At 32.4% G+C, this 19,760-nt stretch overlaps 3 protein-coding genes across 3 annotated transcripts; 2 read left to right on the top strand and 1 right to left on the bottom strand.

Annotated features, from left to right (window-relative positions):
* Positions 1 to 4,004: 4,004 nt before the first annotated feature.
* On the top strand, positions 4,005 to 5,099 carry LOC111015979 (FCS-Like Zinc finger 3). The gene is made up of 2 exons (XM_022291196.2): positions 4,005 to 4,278; positions 4,547 to 5,099. The coding sequence occupies exons 1-2, from the start codon at positions 4,007 to 4,009 to the stop codon at positions 4,746 to 4,748; spliced, it is 474 nt and encodes a 157-aa protein (XP_022146888.1). The 5' UTR covers positions 4,005 to 4,006; the 3' UTR covers positions 4,749 to 5,099.
* Positions 5,100 to 5,252: 153 nt separating this feature from the next.
* Positions 5,253 to 15,567, top strand: LOC111016014 (uncharacterized). Its single transcript, XM_088124249.1, has 5 exons — positions 5,253 to 11,266; positions 12,948 to 13,142; positions 13,241 to 14,075; positions 14,531 to 14,691; positions 14,790 to 15,567. The coding sequence occupies exon 1, from the start codon at positions 7,831 to 7,833 to the stop codon at positions 10,483 to 10,485; it is 2,655 nt and encodes an 884-aa protein (XP_087980375.1). The 5' UTR covers positions 5,253 to 7,830; the 3' UTR covers positions 10,486 to 11,266; positions 12,948 to 13,142; positions 13,241 to 14,075; positions 14,531 to 14,691; positions 14,790 to 15,567.
* Positions 12,659 to 14,666, bottom strand: LOC111016015 (putative serine/threonine-protein kinase PBL19). Its single transcript, XM_022291240.2, has 4 exons — positions 14,331 to 14,666; positions 13,795 to 14,055; positions 13,508 to 13,630; positions 12,659 to 13,421 (listed from the first exon to the last, which is right to left on the bottom strand). Exons 1-4 carry the CDS (start codon positions 14,664 to 14,666, stop codon positions 12,879 to 12,881), a joined length of 1,263 nt encoding a protein of 420 aa, XP_022146932.1. The 3' UTR covers positions 12,659 to 12,878.
* Positions 15,568 to 19,760: the final 4,193 nt, after the last annotated feature.

The raw sequence follows: 19,760 nt of genomic DNA, 5'->3' as shown, positions 1-19,760 counted from the left end.
TTAAAATATAAATGCCCTTTACCAATCAAACCCCACCTGTCGTGTTGCTTTTATTTCTCTCTTTATTATCTTTTTTTATTCAAACTTTATTGGGAATTGTAATGTAAATGTCCGTATCACAAACCTACACGTGGACAAAAATTATTCATCGGAATTTTAAAAAATTACCACATTGACTTCAAAACATAATTTTTTGATTTAAAAATAATTTTTCGTTTTCCAAACTCACATGAAATAGGATCCTCTCGATCTCATCCCCAAGCTCTTCCACTCATTTTTCAAATGAGAGTCGGAGACCAATAAAGAATATTAATAAATAATTGTTTGTATTTAAATACATTTAATAATTTACACTTGAATTATTTATTGGTCCATCGAGTTCTATCGTGGCGCGATATCCACCGTCGATCTGCGGCTTTACGGAACCCCGGAATCTGCATGTCCAGCCGTTTCGAATCATCGCCACGTAGCACGTGCAGTTACGTACGCTGGAGCGTCTGTTTGAGTCGCACGTGTAACGGGCAGATAAAGGTAAGGACTGCTGCTGCCCGGAAGGATGCGGGCAGAGGCCGTGGGCCCGGAGGACAATGACCTAGGAAATAGAGCCAGCAGGGATATGCGTCAGGTGGGCCCCGCTGAATCGCTGGCTTTTTGTCGTCTTCCTCGGTTGCCTTTTGGGTCCCACCACCCAGTCAGCTCCAAAGCCTCTTTTGGAATCAAGTTCCCACTTTTACCTTTTTGCCCCTTCAGCAACCCCTTTTTACATATTTGCCCCTACATAAACCAATTATGTTGTTTCGGTACCTATTATGTGGGCCCCACCGTCAATATGGAACTGTTGAATACCATGAAAAACCGCTCCAGATCAAGTGATGAATATTTTTTATAAATTAATTAATAAAATTTTTTATATTTTTAAATAAGTTAAAAATATTAATATTAATATATTAAGTATATATTAGTTGCATTTTATTAATATTATTTTTTTTTTTAATACGACGAAAATGTCGAATTATTCCTTAGGTTGATGTGGAATTCATTGATATATGAAAATATTGGTGGACATATCGTCATGTCGACGATTATTTAATACCATGATTATAATTACATTTGAGATTCGGGGCACCGCTCATAGTTACACTTTTTCTCGAGGGATGACGCTTTCATAATTTATGGACCATTCAAAGGATAAAGTTTAGAAAATATGATGAAGTTTCTTGTGTTTGCAATAAGAACCCTGACTTTATGCTTAATACCTCTTCTTGCCCACATTTTATGTGTATTTACCGTTATTCCATTGATTCGTGATATTGACAGCATGATTTGATAAGATTTTACCTCAATATTTTATTGAATTTATTCACATTAAAAGACCAAAATGGTTTCAAAGTCTAACCCTTTTTAAAAGGCAAATCATTCGAAGAATTATATAAAATATATGCAATTTGAGGGTTCGCTATATTAATTATTAATTATGATATGATATGTCTTTACAGATAATAAGGAAAAAGTAAAAGTATCAGATATGTGTTACGGTAAAAACAAAAAGGTCAATTTATTAACAAAAAAATAATAATTTACTTATACAATATTATCCATAGATATTTACGAGGTTAATTGTTCATGCAATTTGGATGTAAAATGACATCTTTAGTCGTGAAATTGTATAAAATATACTGTGAAAAATGTGGTTAATTTAAATATCTAACATGTTTTTTTATTTTTTTAATGTAACATCACTATCCCTGTACTAATAAATATTAACTCGTAAGAGATACCATTATTTCTTATACTTGCTCAACAAAACAAAAAATTAAAAATTAAAAATAGGTTTCAATATAACAAAATAATAATTACATAAATATTCCTACATTTAAATACAAAATTTTTTGCCCAATCAATTATCAAAGAGCGGTGGAGAAAAAAAAATTAAAACGAACATAACTCAGTAATAATTGAGATATATTTTCAACAAAGAGGAGAGTGTGAGTTAGATCTCTCAACCCCACATGTCATGGTTGTCATTTATTTAATATATTCAAATTCATACCAATTTACCATCAAATGTGCTATTTATTTATTTGTTTCTATTTAATATAATAAATTGAGTTCAACGAGTTCATAAATTTAATAATTAATCTAAATGTTTGTTTATTTATTTATTTTTTAGTACAATAAATAAAGATCGAAGATTCGAACTCCTGATCGTAGATAAATACCAATTACCACTTAACTAATAAATATTTATTTTCTTTTATTCACATTTAAGCTGTTTTCATTAAATTTAAAATACCATGACTATGGAATATCATATTAAAATTTGCTACATAGAACCTCTTTTTTTCCCGACCACTGATGCACACTCCCCCCCCCCCCCCCCCCCCCCCCCCCCCCACTTGAAGACAACCTAAATACAATAACTTTTGAGGGCGAAATATGGGAATATCATAAAGAAAGAGCACCAAATTGTAAATTAGAATAATAATTAAAAAATGTATGTTTCTTTTTTTTTTTTTTTCCTTTGGCCCTTTGGTTTGGGAAAGGGATGCATGCACTTGCAGCCAATAGATTTTCACCACGGAACAGCAAAACCACCCATTTGAAAACCATCTTCTTGGATTTTCTTAGGGTTACTATCCCATACTCCGCGGTCTACCCAAACCCACGCAATTTCAACCAATCAAATCATTTTTCTATCTTTTTTTCTTTTTATTTTTTACTACAACAAATCTAGGGATAGAAGATTAATCTTTTAGGAAGGAACAAGATACATTAACGGTCGAACTATGCTTATATTGACTCGTTTTTGTACTTCTATATCTTCTTAACTAACTAATAAATGTTTTAAACCTACGAGAGGGAGGAATATAAAACGTGAAAAATGAAATTTCTCTTTTTTTTCTTTCGTTGTTTCACACAAATATAATGAGGGGTTAAATTTTGAGAGGTAACTTACGGAAATATAAAAATTTGACATCCGAGTACTATTTCCAAATACATTGGGAGGGGTACCTTGAGCAATGATTAAATAATTATATTTTTATAGGTCGTAAGTTCGTATGCCTGCTTTTATATTTGATATTCCAAAAAAAAAAAAACTTGATAGGTTAAGTTATAAAGTTTATGTATGAATTATAAATATTGTTTCTATTTATAATTTAAATTTTAAATTATGCGTTTATTTATAAATTATTATTAAACTCCTTAACAAAAATCTTATCAGTTTGTTTATCCACAATATTGTGTAAACTCAATTGAAATTTAACATAATGAACGTGCCACTTCACTTCAATGTCTTATTAATTAGTGTTAATGACACCAATATAAATATATGAATAATTTAAAATTTAGGACGTACTTTATGAAATAATAATAATACATGGTAAAATATATTGATGTGATTTCATTCAACTATAATTACTGTAAAAATAATTAATTGCAACAACAACCCATCAATATTTCAGAAATCGATGTTTAAATTACAACCATAGAAATAATCAATAATAAAATAGTTTAGCTAATTAGAATATAGTTTAATTGGTCAAAGTATTTATACCCGACAAAAAGTTCACAAATTTGAATTCACACCACACAGATGTTGTAAAAAAAAAACAATTAACGTCAAAGTTTCTAAGTCTAAAATAATAGAAATTAAATGAAATTTCATTTCTGTTTTCAAGAAAGAAAAAAAAACATTCACATATATATTTTAATCCTAATATTTTAGTGTTTTTTTATTTATTACTATTGAATTTTTTTTACAACACATGGAAAAAAATTCTATCCAACGTACCTTAATTCGTTGAGCTAGATAAATATTTTCATTATAATATACTTCAACCATACCATTGCCGCTATAATGTCGCACATAAGCTAAATCATACACGTCGAGAGAGAGAGAGAGGGATAAAGCTTGGCTGGTTCTCCTTACGAGAGAGAGAGAGTTTTCACTATAATAGTCCGCGAAGCAGCTGATTAAATACCAGCTCCGGCAAAGCAATTATAAATGGAGCCAAATAGCCCAGCGTTCTTCTCCCCCTGGTCGCCCATTTCCTCGCAATTTCTTCTTCCAAGCTTTGCCCTAAGCTCCAAAATTCTTGCCGGTTCCGGCGAATTTTTGCGAACTTTCAAGTTTCTTCGCCTTCTTTCCACTATGAGGACTGCGCCGCTCTTCTACGCCGGCTGCGCCGATTACCTCCTCCCTGAGCCTCACTTCCTCGAAGCCTGTTCCCTTTGCCGGAAACCTCTCGGACGCAACTCCGATATCTTCATGTACAGGTGCGTTCAATCTTTCATGACCTGGAGAGTCTGTGTTTTTGTCGAGTTTTAATCGCGAGTTTTCTGCTTGCTTGCTGAGAAATTGAGGCTTCAGAATCGCTGAATTAGGCTTAGATCGGAATTTATGTGGTCGTTTTTTTTTAAAGTGATGGAAAGTGCTGTTTAGGTTTCAATTATGCTTAGATCGGATCGATCTGTGCTCTGTTTGTTTTGATTTTGAGGTTTTGATCGGAGAATTGAAACTTATTCTCTGTTTTCTGTATTGCAGGGGGAACACTCCGTTTTGTAGCAAAGAGTGCCGGCAAGAACAGATTGAAATCGACGAAGCGAAGGAGAAAAGCTGGAGACGTTCTTCTTCTTCTTCTTCTTCTTCTTCTTCTTCCTCCTCCTCTTCTTCAACCACTCAAACTCACAGAAAACCAGAATCTAGCAAGAAAACTGTACGGTCCGGCACCGTCGCGGTGGCCTGAGATCTTCAGTTTGAAGCATAAAATTTTTCATCTACAGAGAGAGAGAGAGAGAGAGAGAGAGAGAGAGAGAGAGACCTTTCCCAATTTGGAAAAAGAAATTTGTAGAGTGGAGTGGATGCTGATAATGAATTTCCATTACCAGCTCAAGGACTCGATTTTCAGAGAGATCAAAAAAAAAAAGAGATTCGGTAAATAAGTTTTTGATCTCTGAACATATTCGGATAAAAATCATGGGAAAGAGCATCCTGAGATTGGGTGGTTTTTTCTGTAGTTTCTCTTGAAAAAACAAAACGAAAAAAAAAAACGAAAAAACGAAAACGAAAACAAAATACTCATTTTTGAGAGAGACAATCACTTTTTTTTCCCAATTTTTTTTCTGCCCATAAATTTTGATTGTTGAGATTGTCGCATAAATCGGTCGTGAAATAAAAATAAACTAAAATAAAATAGGAAAATTGTGAAATGGTTATTATAAAATGTTAGAACTAATTTACGAGAATTCAATAAATTATAGATTCCATTAATAATGCATTCTTTAAGTTTTATTTAATGTCTTCGAAGGAAAAACAAAATTGATGTTAGAAAACAACCATGTAATTAAATTTGTCTCCGTTCGTAGTTAAAATTTGAAAATATTGAATACGAAACAAATAGCGAATCTTGATATTTAATAAATATATAAATAGAGAGTTCGTATTTATCTAAAATGTTACTTTACTTTTTAATTAAAAAGAAAAATAAAATATGGAATTTGAGATTGATTTTGTGAAAAAGTTGAGGAAAATGTTAGATTCATTAGTTGTACTTGTACTCGAAAAAAAATTATAGATTTATTTGATAAGCCTTATTTAATTTGTTTTTATTTTTTGTCTGACACAGCTTGATTTGATTGTTAGAAAAACTATGGTAATTGATTTTTATTTTTTTTATATAAGAGACGAGAATCGAACTCAGGATCTGATTTTTTAATTAGAGATAAAGTGTGTTGACCATTTACTATGCTCGATTTGGTCATGGAAATTGAAATTTTTGTTTACGTTCAACGCGAAATTTAAAAATATCGGATGGAACAATGGATTAAAATGGCAAATTTTGATATTTAAAAAATATATAAATGGAAAGTTCATATTTATCTCAACTGTTACTTTTCATTATAAGAACAAAAATTAAAAAGATATACTCAAACAAATTTAAATAAATCTCAAATTTTGTTTTAAAGTTTAACGATTATAAGAAGTTAAATCTACATCATACGTCCTATCCATTCAGTCAAATTTAAATTAGAATAAATTCAAAATTTATTATACTAAGAGTTTAGTCTGTGCGTATATATACATATACGCCTGGTGCAGACATACACATACGAGTACAAGTATGGATAAACAACAAAATTTAGCATTTATACGTTTGTAAAGGATATTGTGTTGCTTTGCAATATCTGTTTCTCTAGGCCTTTTCAATCTAATTTTTTACTTTTAAAATTAACAAGGTTAATAGGGTAGCAATAAAAAATTGGTGGTAGAGGGGAAAAAACAAAAAAATAATATTATTTTATCAAAAAAAATGATCACATTTCTTCACAAATTCTTGATACTCATGAACAGATGGATCTAGAAAACATAGTTAGCACTCAACGCTCTAGTCATTACTTATCCGATCTATACTCAATAGATAATATAGTTTTGCATTCGTTGTGTGAGAGATTGTGATCTCTATTTATAGAGGCGAGCTTACGACAGTAGTCCAACGACCCTACGATCGTCAGGAGCATCCGACTACCCGAGCATTGCAACGCTCTGTCAAAGATTATGTCTAGTGCTTTGTGCCTGAATGTGCTCTTCAAGGTCGGCTCGTCCTTTGAGAAGGTCGGTCAATAAGCAAAACGTCGCTTGACTTGACTTGCCTTATCGAGTTGCTTGAAATTGTTTGAATGGTAAGATTTATCAAATTCTACCCTTCATTAGGATGAATAATGACCTTCGATGTTAACATATGGCAGGTGATAACTTGACTCCAATATATACATATTTTTTATCGTCAAATAAAGTGAGCTTTTATTATATATTCGAGATAAATCGAATTGAGTTGGGTTTGAAATATGAAAAAAAAGGAGTAAAGGTAAGTTGGGAGTATATTTATTTACTTTTTACACATCAACTCAAACAAATAGTCAATGTCATAATATATTATGCAAACAAATATTCTCGATCCACAAAAAAGAAAAGAAAAATCTGATTGACGGTAAAAGAGTTTGCGAATAAAATTAAATTAAAGCAGAAGAAACACAAGTAATTTCACCATGACAAAAGGAGAAAGCTTTTTTTTTTCTTTTTTATTTTTTTGAAAAAGACAGAAGGAGAAAGGCTTGAAGAGATTGTGAGAATAAAAATAAAAATCACTCAATCAAATGCATAAGATACAATTAATAAATTTTATTGTCAAGATTTGTTTTTTTCTAACTATTTCCTAAACTTAAAAGATTAGGACGTTGCATCATGAAAAAAAAAACAATTAAATAACAAAATTTTCATATATTTATATCAACCTTATTAATAATAATAAATATTCTATCTGCTAAATTATTCTCCAATCAACACGTATGATTTGTAGATCGTAAATTTGCGAGGATAGACTAATGACTTACCATCGTACCAAAGCTTTCAATTGGCTATTTTCTAATTAATTTTTATTTTAAAATGGCTACATGTATGACCTGATATTGCTATTTATTATAATCTTTGATTATATTTCGGATTTTTCTAATCCGGCCCAAGCGTATTTTTATTGGGCTTTTTTAAAATTTGAACAGCCCATTTTCTGGAACACGAACTTCTCCTTTCATGAACAAAAAGCCCAAATGGCGGCCCAAATTGTAACATCGTCAGGCCCATTCCACACGCAAAAACTGCCCGTTTGTCAAAATATCGTCTCCTGCTGACTGTACTTGTCCCCGCTCTCGGTTCTTTCCCGCCTCTGCTGCCGCCATTTACGCTTCTGCAGCTCGCCGTCCGGCGAGTAATCTCCGATCAAACTCCGATTTAGAATGTAAGTCTTAAGCTCTTCGAAGCTGCGCCTCCTTCCAATGTTTGTTAATGTGCGTCGCCTGCACAGCTCTCTTAAGGTACACTGGCCTTCTTCTCTGTGCCCATCCCAAACCCTAATCCCCAAATTGTCAGACGAGTACTGTTCTTCGTCTTCGCATTCGGATACTCATGATTTTGATTACTTAGCTCAATTTTTGCCATGTAAGGATGGTGCTTTGAAATTGATCTCGCTGAGTTACGTGACTAAAAATGACCGGCGTATGGTCACCGTTGCGTTATCAAAAGCGATTAAGCTGTATCAGGGATACGCATTGAAGGGATTTTCGAGAACTTTCTGCCCGTTTTTATTGGTTAAGATTATGAAATTGTTTGAATGCCGGGAAACCGCGTTTGCGTTCTTCAAACTAGCATTTAAGGATGATTCTGAAGAGACTGTTAGGTCTTGCTTTATAGTGGCGCGTCTCTTAGCAGCTGAACGACTTCGTTCTCTCGCACAAGATATTGTTTCGTGGATAGTTGCAAGAGTTGGTCCGGGAAGGTGTAGCAATTTGGCGGCGTTTATGTGGGAAGGTCACTGTGATTACGAGTCTGACTTTTCAGTTTTGAACACTCTTATGCGGGCGTTTATGAAGTCAGAAATGCATTTGGAGGCGTTAGAAATATTGAGTAAGATGCGGGAGGTGGGAGTGATACCAAGTGTGTCGGCCATTTCGATTCTTTTCAGCCTTCTGCTTAGAGTTGGTGATTATGGTGCTGTATGGAAATTGTTTAGAGACGTAGTTCGAAAGGGACCTCGCCCAAATAATTATATGTTTAACGTAATGATTCGTGGGTTTTGTAGAAAAGGTTGTAGTAGGATTGGAGAAGGTCTATTGCATGTAATGAGAAAATTTAGGTGTGAACCAGATGTTTATGCATATAATATGTTGATAAATGCAAATTGTTTAGAAGGGCAGTCATCAGATGCACTTCATTGGGTGAATTTGATGATTGCAAATGGATGTAAACCTAGTACTGTTACATTCAGTACCGTCATCAATGCCTTCTGCAAGGAGGGAAATGTGGAGTTAGCTAGGAAGATTTTTGATGAAATTGAAGATATGGGTCTTTCTCAAAATACTATTGTCTATAATAGCATGATAAGTGGGTATGTCAAGGCAAGAGACATTGGCCAAGCAAACTTGCTATTTGAAGAAATGAGGACCAAGGCTATAGTTCCAGATGGCATTACTTTTAATATATTGGTTGCAGGCCATTACAGATATGGAAAGGAGGAGGATGGGGATAGATTATTAAGGGATTTATCTGTATCTGGGTTGCTTCCCGATTCTTCACTATGTGATGTAATTATCGCAGGGCTGTGCTGGGCAGGTAGATATGATGAAGCCATGAAGTTTTTAGAGGATTTACTTGAGAAAGGAATTCCGCCAAGTGTGGTTGCTTTTAATTCTGTTATTGCAGCATACAGCCATGTAGGTTTAGAAGGGAGGGCATTTTATGCCTATGGTACAATGGCAAAATTTGGTCTAACTCCTTCATCTTCCACATGTAGCTCCTTGCTTATCAGCTTAGCTAGGAAGGGGAGCCTTGATGAAGCAAGGATAGTTTTATATGACATGATAGAGAAAGGATTCCCTATCAATAACATGGCTTTTACAGTTCTTTTGGATGGGTACTTCAGGATAGGGGATGTTAATACGGCTGAAAGTCTGTGGAATGAGATGAAGTGTAGGGGGGTGTTCCCAGATGCTGTTGCTTTTGCAGCTTTTATTAATGGGTTCTGTATATCTGGTTTTATGGAGGATGCTTATGATGTATTCTCTGAGATGTTAAGAAAAGGGTTCGTGCCAAATAATTTTGTGTACAATTCCTTGATTGGTGGATTCTGTAAAGTGGGAAAACTAAATGAAGCCCTGAAGTTGGAGAGAGAAATGACGAAAAGGGGCCTTCTTCCAGATATTTTTACAACGAATATGATAATTGGTGGGTTATGCAAACAAGGTAGGATGAAGTTAGCATTTGAGACATTCATGGACATGTATAGGGTTGGTTTATCTCCTGATATTGTTACTTACAACACATTGATTGATGGTTACTGTAAATCATTTGACATGGGTGGTGCAGATGATTTAGTGAAGAAAATGTCAGATAGTGGGTGGCAACCTGATATCATGACATATAATATCCGGATCCATGGTTTCTGCACTACCTGGAAAATCAACCGGGCTGTGATGATACTGGAGGAGCTTATCGCAGCAGGCATTGTTCCGAATACTGTAACATACAATACTATGGTTAATGCTGTTTGTAATGTCATCCTGGATCATGCTATGGTTTTAACTGCAAAATTGCTTAAGATGGCGTTTGTTCCAAACACCGTGACAGCAAATGTATTATTGTCTCAATTTTGTAAGCAAGGGATGCCAGAGAAAGCCATATTTTGGGGTCAGAAGTTGAGTGAGATTCATGTTGATTTTGATGAAACGACTTATAAAATAATGAACTGGGCCAACCGTATTATACAAGAAGGTGGTGAGGTTATAAATACATCATATGAGAAAAGCGTCTTTATGGATTTCCTCATGTATATTACTTATGATTATTTTTGTAGAACTAAACCTTCAAGAGAAGAAGACGAGAACTCAACTTTTGAAACTAGTTTCAGTCGGTTCAATAGGTTGATTGAAGTATAAACTTTTATCTCTAATTCTATTCTTTCAGGAGGGTCACCTAGCATAATGATTATTCCAGAAATGCATTGTCAGGGAATGTATTTACTATTATTTTGCTGGGAGCAGCAGTAGGATTTTTGATGATTCCATTTACTTCACTTCTTCTTGCTTGCATGCATAAGGTAGGTGGGGATTCAGATATCAAGGAAATCTGGTGGTCTGCGGTCCTCTAAATTATAGATGTGTTCTACCTAGATGTAAAATGTACTGATAGAAAGCTCAACTAGCTGCGGCCTCTCCTGTTGGTTTGCACATATTTATCATGATTAAACAAAAATCAGGGAGTGCCTAACGTTCTTAAGGCCAATAATGAAAATAGAAAGAATCAGAACCCGATCAGGGTGTATGATGGTTGAACTATAAAATTCAGATTATGCCAACTTTTGTGCCCTTAGTTGAGATGGTTTGGTCAAGGATTTACAAGGCTTGGAACATTACATTGTTTGAGGAACTCTAAATACTGTCAGACTGTAGGATCATTAATAAGAGCATTTTAGTGCACTGCGGCTCCTTATGCAACATTTTTGTAATTTGATAATGGCACGTGAATTTATACAAACACTTGAAGTTGTATTGCTATTCCAGTAAAATTAGACTTAATGGAGCGTCAAGCCAAGAGTGAAATCTGTTGTACTCAAAGTAGTTAGAGCAGCTGAACGACAATTGAATCAAGTTCGTCTGTCTGGAAGTTCCTGATACATCAACAAAGAGAAGAATATTCCGGGAGGATTCATCCTTTGAGGTAATAATATGAAAAAACTTGTCTTGAGTAGGAAAAAGTCCAATTCATCCTGTGCTTTTGCATTTTTTATGGCTTTGTAGGCAACCATGATGTGTGATTTTTAGGACCTCTGATGTTGCATAGGTATTACATTATTCTGTGGCTGGGTGTATAATTTAACACTGTAATTGTATATGTTGGATCCCTATAACGCCTGCACAGTAGTTATATCTTTTTACTCGGTTAACACATTGAAGAATTCCTATGGCAACGAAAGTTCGTCATTGAATGTTCTTTTACTTGGTCTTAACACTTATTACTTATTTGCCCCTTTGATGTATGTATTTGGTTTATTGATTGATTTCAACTTATGCTGCCTACGTGAATGACTTTTAGTCCCAAATCGCCAGCGACAAAGAGACTTAGAGCCTAGAGGTTAGATATCATATAGGGTGGAAATTGAGTGATGTAACAGAAAGTTGTTTTTTTGGGTTATTTTTATTTTATAAATTAAAAAAAAGGTTTAAATACTATTTGGGTCTATGTACTTTCAGACTTTTGTTCATCTTGATTTCTATACTTTCAACTTTTTTAGTTCTTGTATTATTAGAGTGTCCATTTTGGTTCTTATACTAAAAGTTACCATTTTGATCCTTATTTGCATAATTTTAAATACAAAGTTTATACACAATGAAATTCATTTAATTCAAATTTATGGCTACATTTCAAGAAATTTAGTGAATAAAATGTCAGGCTAAAATTTTGATCTTGAAATAAATAAGATAAAAAGTGAAAATTAAGGTTCCAAAATGGTCACTCTTTAAAGTATAGAGATCAAAATCAACATTCCGTCCGGAACGGAGACAAATGGAATAAATGTTGAATAGACGTTTTGAAAGTACAGGAATCAAAATGAACCAAAGTCAAAATTATAGGGACCAGAGGAGTATCTAAACCAAAAAAGTAATAATGAAAACAACGAATAGAATGATAATAATAATGGAGTTGCGAGATTATAGATGTCAATCATGGTTTCTTCCCTAGAACCATAGCGAAATGGAGAAATTTCTGGGTTTTGAGAATGAAAGCAGAGGGATTAGTCAACTTGGTGTAAGTTAACTTGACACTCACATTTATTTAAAGAAAGGGAGTTTGAGGAGGAAAAAGTGGGATACATTCATCTCTCACTATCATCTTGACTAAGTAGATATTTAATTAATATTTAGTGCTAATTAACAATTAGAATAATGATGTTTAAATATTGTGAGAAATCCTTGCAGAGACCTGTATCTTTCCGCCTTTACCATACCCGAGTTTCAAGTGGATGAAGATGTAAGCCGCCCCACCCTATCCAGTCAGTATCTATATCTTTATGATAGATCTCATCGTGTTTATTTTCTGGGCCCCAACCGAAACATTTAAATCAATAGAATAAAATAACTCAAAATAGACTATTTACATTGGCTACTGTTCACCTCCTGCAGCAGAATTTCTATTGTGTGTCATATGTTTGCCTCAACATTTCTACTTCAAATTCTCGATTGACATTCTATTCTATTCCGTTTCTTTGCTTTCAAGACTACAGCATAGACTATGTACCAAAATATGATCCTGAAAGTGTGAAACCAAAGTTTCAAGGCACTTTTGCTCTTTGCATTATCATAAATCTTCTTCTACTTGCACCCTCCACATGCTCTCCCAGTTTCTGCAGGTGGCTCATCCGCCTTCTCCATGACTCTGGTGCCTCCATTTTTTCTGGCTCTCTTACCATGTCAGCTTCGTCGGAGGAGTCGGGACTTCCCTCGCAAGGTTCTCTGTCATCCACAGCTTCGATGATCTGCATCAATCTGTTTACTACCTTAGCCATTGAAGGCCTATCCTTTGCATTCTTTGCCAGGCAAGTATCTGCCAGTTTAGCTACTTCTCTAGCTGCATTGATAGGATACTGGTTTTCAAGTCGATGATCTATTATTGACCTGAACTTTCTGCTGTCAGGATTGAAATGTTTAACCCATTCCACAAGTTTTTGCTCTGATCTTGGAAGTTGTCTCTCCAATGATCGCCTTCCCGTCAGAATCTCATAAAGGACAACACCGAAACTCCACACATCACTTTTTGCTGTGAGATGACCCGTCTCGATGTAGTCTGGAGCTGCATATCCATTAGTCCCCATTACCTGTGTTGTACACATTGTAGAGTTCACTGTAAGCAGAAAATACAGCCTGAGAGTGATTAGAGGGGAAGGAGAACAAGAACACTTACTGCTGTCGAAACATGAGTATGCCCAACTTCTGGCCCTTCCCTGGCAAGCCCAAAATCTGAAAGCTTTGGATGAAAATTCTCATCCAGTAACACATTTGAGCTCTTGAAGTCTCTGTATATTATCTGTACCGTTATAGGAGATGAAACTAAATTTAATAGTCATGGAAGTTTGGAAGAATGGAATAAGTTCCACAAAATGGTGGTTTGTTTTGTGTATAATTTTCTTATTTGCAGACATACAAGTACACACACCCACACATTTGATTCTATTTGAGAGGAAATGGAACCTGAACTTCCAATCCTTCATGCAGGTAAGCCAATCCCTGAGCTGCTCCGAGTGCTATCAGCAGTCTCGTTTTCCAAGCGAGCGGTGGAAGTGCCTTATTGAAGAGATGATCTTCCAAGCTTCTGTTTGGCATATATTCATATACAAGCAGTCTTTGAATTCCTCTTGCTCCATCCAGAGCACAGTATCCTATGAGTTTGACCAGATTTGGATGCTCCACAATTCCAAGAAATTGAACTTCTGCCAGCCACTGCTTGTGTCCCTATTCGCAGAAAAGAGACGGTATGTAGAAAATTCACTTCCTTCAGAAATTTGCATCACATACAAAGGAAACAACTTCCTTTCCATTTTGCATGCTTATCATTCTTTTCCATGTGTTTAAAACTTAAAAAGATAATTGCAATGATATTTTCTACTAGATGCAAAGAAATCACCTAGTAAACATCTCCAACAGAGAGAAGAAGTTCACCCAAGAAACCCAAAGCAAAACATCCAAACAAACCTTTAGGACTGCTTTTCTAAGGCCAGTGTCCATACCTGTAAGCCATCCTTGCTCAGTTGCTTGATAGCAACAATAACATCTCCCTGCCCATCAACAGGCTTAATTGAGCCCTTAAAGACACTCCCAAATCCTCCTTGTCCAATCTTAAGAAGCCTGTTGAAGTCATGCGTTGCCTGTCTCAGCTCTGCAAATGAGAACACTCTCAAATTATGTGCTTTCTCTTCATACAATTCAGGTAAACTCCGAGGAGAGGTCAGAGAGCACGACGAATTAGCGGCCCGACTACACCCCGAAAAGTCAGAGTTCAAATCTGGTGCTGATCTTTGATGCCTGCTCCTGGACTTGCCCCTGAAGTGGAAGAAGCACTTCATTTTCTATATGATGCTCTGGAAATAGGTGAGTTCCCAGATGTTATCTTGAGCCTCTAAAAATGCAAACGTTTCAGCCGTTTGTTCTGGTCTCAAAACAACAGCTGAAAACACAACTTCTTATAGACAGATACAAGCAAATACAGAGGAGAGAACAGACACAAGAAAGACGACACGAAAAATCTCGATGTCAGGTCGATCGAGCAAAACTCCAAAGGGGGAACAGGGAAGAAGAAGAAGAAGAGAAAATGGGGAAAACAAGGAGGAGACAAAAGAAGAGAATGGAGCAGAGACTTGTTTGGTACAAGTTGTGATCAAAAAGCAGACAAAAAAAGCGGCAAATGAGACTCTGTGATTGATCCCTCGGTCCTTGCTTGGGACAGTCCAAACAAAAATTTGGCAAGCACAGGTTTGAAGTTGGAAGGAAACTTGGGGAGCATTCTTTTTCTGAGTTGTCCTGCTGCTGCTTCTTCTTCTCCAAGGCAAGACCCTGATGGGATCAAGGGAAAAGACTGATTTGGGTCTGGTTTGGCTTGGAGTTTCAGAATCCAAGCGAGTCCAAATTATGGGTTTGCTCAGTAGTTGTTGTTTGTTTGTACAAGTCTTGATTGTCTCGTGAAGTTCGGTGGGTGGGTTGAATTCAATGCCGGAATAGAAAAAAGGAGAAATAAAAGCAATTCAAATACGCAAAAATTGGGTCTGTTTCTGTGTGTGACTCGCCTGAGTTGGCTCGTGGACTCAACTGCCAACCATCTTCTAGACGCAGATGGCTTCTGTTCTGGTCTCTCTATCAACTGTCACTTTCTTGGCCATTGGGATTTGCTCTGTTTCGAGATTTTCTAATTTTGTTTGATTCCTAAAAAAAATATATATATATATATATATTTATTTATTATTATTATTATTTTTTTATCTCTGATAACATTCTTCAATGGGGTTGTAGTTGTACTAGAAAAAAATAATAATAATAAACATTCTTCAATGGGGATGTAATGAAATATTTATAAGATATTATTTATATTACTGTAGTACTACTATAGATTTTTCTCCTCTGTTTTGCCCATGTGGAAAATAGAATAGGTATGTTTTGAGAATATTTTTAAAATAACTTGAAATTTGAGAAATGATTTTAAATTCTTTATCAAGTATGAAATCTTGCCAAACTCGACCATTTCGATCTGAATTTTTTTCTTCCTGCATAAAAATAATATTTGAAATCCGATAAGATTTCAAATTATTCAAAATTCAAACAATGGAATTCACTTGAAATCCATCGAAATTTGAAGTAGTAAATAGAATGTTTTTAAACAAATATTTTAATTATCAGATTTTTTACTGTATAAAAATTATCTAGAGATAAATTACTTTGATGTTTAGTTTAATAATTTTTAAAAGTGTTTTTAGTTAATCCTTTTGACCTTTTGCAATATCGTTTTTATAAAATTACTTCTAGGGTAACTTATCTAGAAAATTAAAATTTATAAAGGTAATATTTCGAATATAATAATAATAATAATAAGTTAGAAATATAATTCTAACATGAATATATACTTTTACCTGACGTCCAAATTTTGAATTCTCACGTGAACTTAAAACAAACAATAAATTTTTTTTATCCATTTTAATTAATAATTATATAAACAAAATGTTGTTGCCAATCAAAACGTCTTCAGATTTAACCACACTAATTAAAATAACTTTTTTTTATACAAAATTTAAGAATTAAAATAATTATCAACTGAAATTTCATATAGGACAGTTTAGTAAAACAAAATTAAATATAAAAGTTTTGCTAATTTATATACTTCAGACGATTAAGATATGTGTGAATTAATAATATATTTTCTTTAAACAAAATTTACGACAAATAGGTCCATCAAAATTTGTTTTAAAGTCAAGAGATGACCTAGTATATCATATATACACAATTATAATTTTCATTCCAAGATCGGTCATTTAAATATTCATTTCAAATTAAACACTAAAATCCCATTATTACCCTTGAAATTATTTTCCATAAGCATACATCTAATACAGTGTTAATTAGGATAATTTAGTAATATACTTACAAGTTTGAGGCAGATTTCAAATCAACAGCAAAGTTGCCAGGTTTTCTGACGGTGACAGTTGAGAAAGTAATAAAGAACAAAAAATATTTCATCGTTGACTTTGACCATTATTTTATTTTGGTTGACAATGTTCGCTTTGACTTTGTTTCATTCCAAAACAATGTTTTAAATTAAAAAAAAAAACATTTAAATACTATTTTTATTAGTACAATTCTAACATTTTTTTAGTACAATTATTTTTTACTTCTAACTTTTAGTTCTATTGGTATATTATTTTCAAAATATTTATTTTTTCATATATTTTAAAATTTTGTTTGATTTCAAAATGTCTATTTTGTTATCTATACTTTTAAAAAGTTATTATTTTAATATTTATTTGTAAAATTTAACCCAATTTTTATACACAATGAAAATCATTTAATACTAAGCATAACTCCATTTTAAATAATTAAAATAAAAAATGATTTTTTAGAAAAATGATTAATGTCTTAAGTCGAATAATTATCATCAGCAAATTAAATTAAATTAATTTGTTTGACTCTCCAATTTTCTCCAAAAACTTTTGTGATAGATTATTGAAAGTGTATTATTTCTTTTCTTTTTCTTTTAAACTTTATTGTTGATTATATAAAGTGTCTTTTTTTTTTCCTTTAAACTTTTATGGTAGTTTGTTTAAAGTGTACTTTTTTCCCATTTTTTAATTTGGACTTTTTTTTAAATTTTTTTTTAAAGAATGTTTCAAATTGAACATCATTCCAGAGAGAATAATAAATGTTTTGTTCATGGCAAATGGGAATTAATTTTTCTCCTTTTCTCACACAATTTCTACATCATACTCTTCTAAATTTACATAATTTCTTTACCAACTTCTTTTAAATTTGCATAGTCAAGACTTGTTTGGCATATGATATCATTGGCAAGTTGTCACATTTTTTCAAAATTAAAATTTTGACATTTTCTTATCATTCATCTTCAATTTGACTCGATCATTTTCACCATTCGTACAATATTCTATCAAATATGACTAATATGTCAAAATATTTTAAATAAAAATTAAATACTACACATTTTTAGTTTAATGTAATTTTAAATGCATTGTAAATGATTATTTTAACCAGAATAAAAAATACCTTTTCTTTTCCCTCATCATCAAGATGAATAATCATTTTTAAACTGTGAAATAATTTGCAATTCCATTATTAGTGCATTCATCCCTTTAATTTTACTATAATTTTAAAATTTTTAAGTGGCAAATAAAAAATAATAATTTTCATTCACTCCTTTAATTGTACTATTATTTTGAAATTTTTAAGTGTTATTATTATTATTATTATTATTATTATTATTATTATTATTATTATTATTATTATTATTATTATTATTATTATTATTATAAGTAAGTAGATGCAGAAAAACATTTGTAAAACAATAGGTAGAGTTTTAAAACACATTATAACATAGAATAATTTATTTTATATTAATATAAGGACTTATCCAAAGTCCAAACATAGCTTTAGCTTTACTGGTGAGGGTATTATAATTCCTTATGTGCATTATATTTGATTCTTTCTTATTTATAGTATTATATTTCAAAAATAATATCATAAATTTTGTAAATAGAACAAAATGCAATAATAATTAAAGATATTTTTACTTATTTAGTAAGATAATGATTAGAATCCATACATGGATCTCTTCTTTATATTTTCTCAAATGGAATCAAGTTTGTTTTATAACTATTTCGTTATTCGGTATATATCCTAATTCCTACGAGAATTTTTAAATGAAAGAACTTCTTTTCTTTTAATTGACTTGAATTTTCAAAACAAATTGCACCGTTATTTATTTATTAAATAAATGTACTTTAAGAAATGAAATTTCTATTCAACACCATTTAAAATAAGGAGAATTTAATTGGATTGTCCATTTTTAAACAAATATTTGTAAATTATTTTTTTATGACACATAAAAATGCACATACAGTTATTTTTTACGATAAATTTGTTATTTTTATTTTTGATAGTAACTATTGTTTTATTTAATTGATAACCGAGATTTAGATTAATACAATCAAGTAAATTCTTTTTTTAGTATAATATGTAGAGTGAGGATTGGAATTTACAACTTTTTGGTGGGAGAGATATCTTAACCAATTGAACTATGTTCAAATTATCTAATATATTTATTTATTTTAATGATATTTGTTGATCCTTGTTTTGTCCTGTCAAAATTTTAAAATATTATATTTGTAACTAAATATTTTAAAATAAATTAATTGACACATTCTCACGCTGTCATTATCATGAGCAACGAACCATCAATTGTTACTTCTCAAGATGTTTTTGAAAAATTGAAAATCGTATTTAATATACATATTTAAAAAAATACTTACAATTTTAAAATTTAAAAAGTTATTAAACAATTATATTTGTTTAGAAGAAAAATAGATTGATTTAGTTATAAAGTGATATTTAACATTTAAGTTAATTTATAAATAAGTGATATTTGGCATTTAAATTAATTTATAAATTGTCATGATTTTGTTAGACTTCATGAAATGTGAAAGAAAATATTATATTTTTAAAAGGAGAATTATGGCAATATTTGATACACAGTAGAGAAAGAATATTTAATTTATAGGACAAAATTGGCAATACGAACCTTTAATTTCAATAGAGAAGCAACTTAGTTAGTTGCCCCATCGTCTTAGAGTCCGCCGCATCAAATTTTCGTTTAAAAAATAACATATATTTATCTCAATAGCATATTTGAACCTTTATGAAAGGTCAAAAATAATATTAAAACTTTTGAAACGATAAGAATATTTTTTTCTAAACAAATGAGTATTTTTTTTTCATAATTTAGTCTATTATTTTTCACATAGTTTGATCCCACTCTTGTACTAAAAAAATCCATAATATAATCAAGATTTTAAATATTAGCATTGATGGCTAATACGAACCTAGCTCAATCAATCAATAAAGTATGTCAAAGTGAGTATTGTTTAACGGTTATTTACATGTATCTC

Source organism: Momordica charantia (assembly GCF_013281855.1).
Source record: "Momordica charantia cultivar OHB3-1 chromosome 5 unlocalized genomic scaffold, Mcharantia_2.0 BLBB01000005.1, whole genome shotgun sequence".
Taxonomy (NCBI): Eukaryota; Viridiplantae; Streptophyta; class Magnoliopsida; order Cucurbitales; family Cucurbitaceae; genus Momordica; species Momordica charantia.
Note: the sequence above shows the minus strand (reverse complement) of the source record. Positions and strands in the feature narration are given on the sequence as shown.

What these genes read in the sequence shown, in the direction of transcription:
- LOC111016015 (XM_022291240.2), bottom strand. Translation starts at nt 14,666, where the DNA reads ATGAAGTGCTTCTTCCACTTCAGGGGCAAGTCCAGGAGCAGGCATCAA. An exon ending in TGAGCAAGGATGGCTTACAG is followed by an intron (nt 14,056 to 14,330) that starts GTATGGACACTG and finishes TTCTGCGAATAG; the next exon opens with GGACACAAGCAGTGGCTGGC. An exon ending in ATGAAGGATTGGAAGTTCAG is followed by an intron (nt 13,631 to 13,794) that starts GTTCCATTTCCT and finishes ATAACGGTACAG; the next exon opens with ATAATATACAGAGACTTCAA.
- LOC111016014 (XM_088124249.1), top strand. Translation starts at nt 7,831, where the DNA reads ATGTTTGTTAATGTGCGTCGCCTGCACAGCTCTCTTAAGGTACACTGG.
- LOC111015979 (XM_022291196.2), top strand. Translation starts at nt 4,007, where the DNA reads ATGGAGCCAAATAGCCCAGCGTTCTTCTCCCCCTGGTCGCCCATTTCC. An exon ending in TCCGATATCTTCATGTACAG is followed by an intron (nt 4,279 to 4,546) that starts GTGCGTTCAATC and finishes TCTGTATTGCAG; the next exon opens with GGGGAACACTCCGTTTTGTA.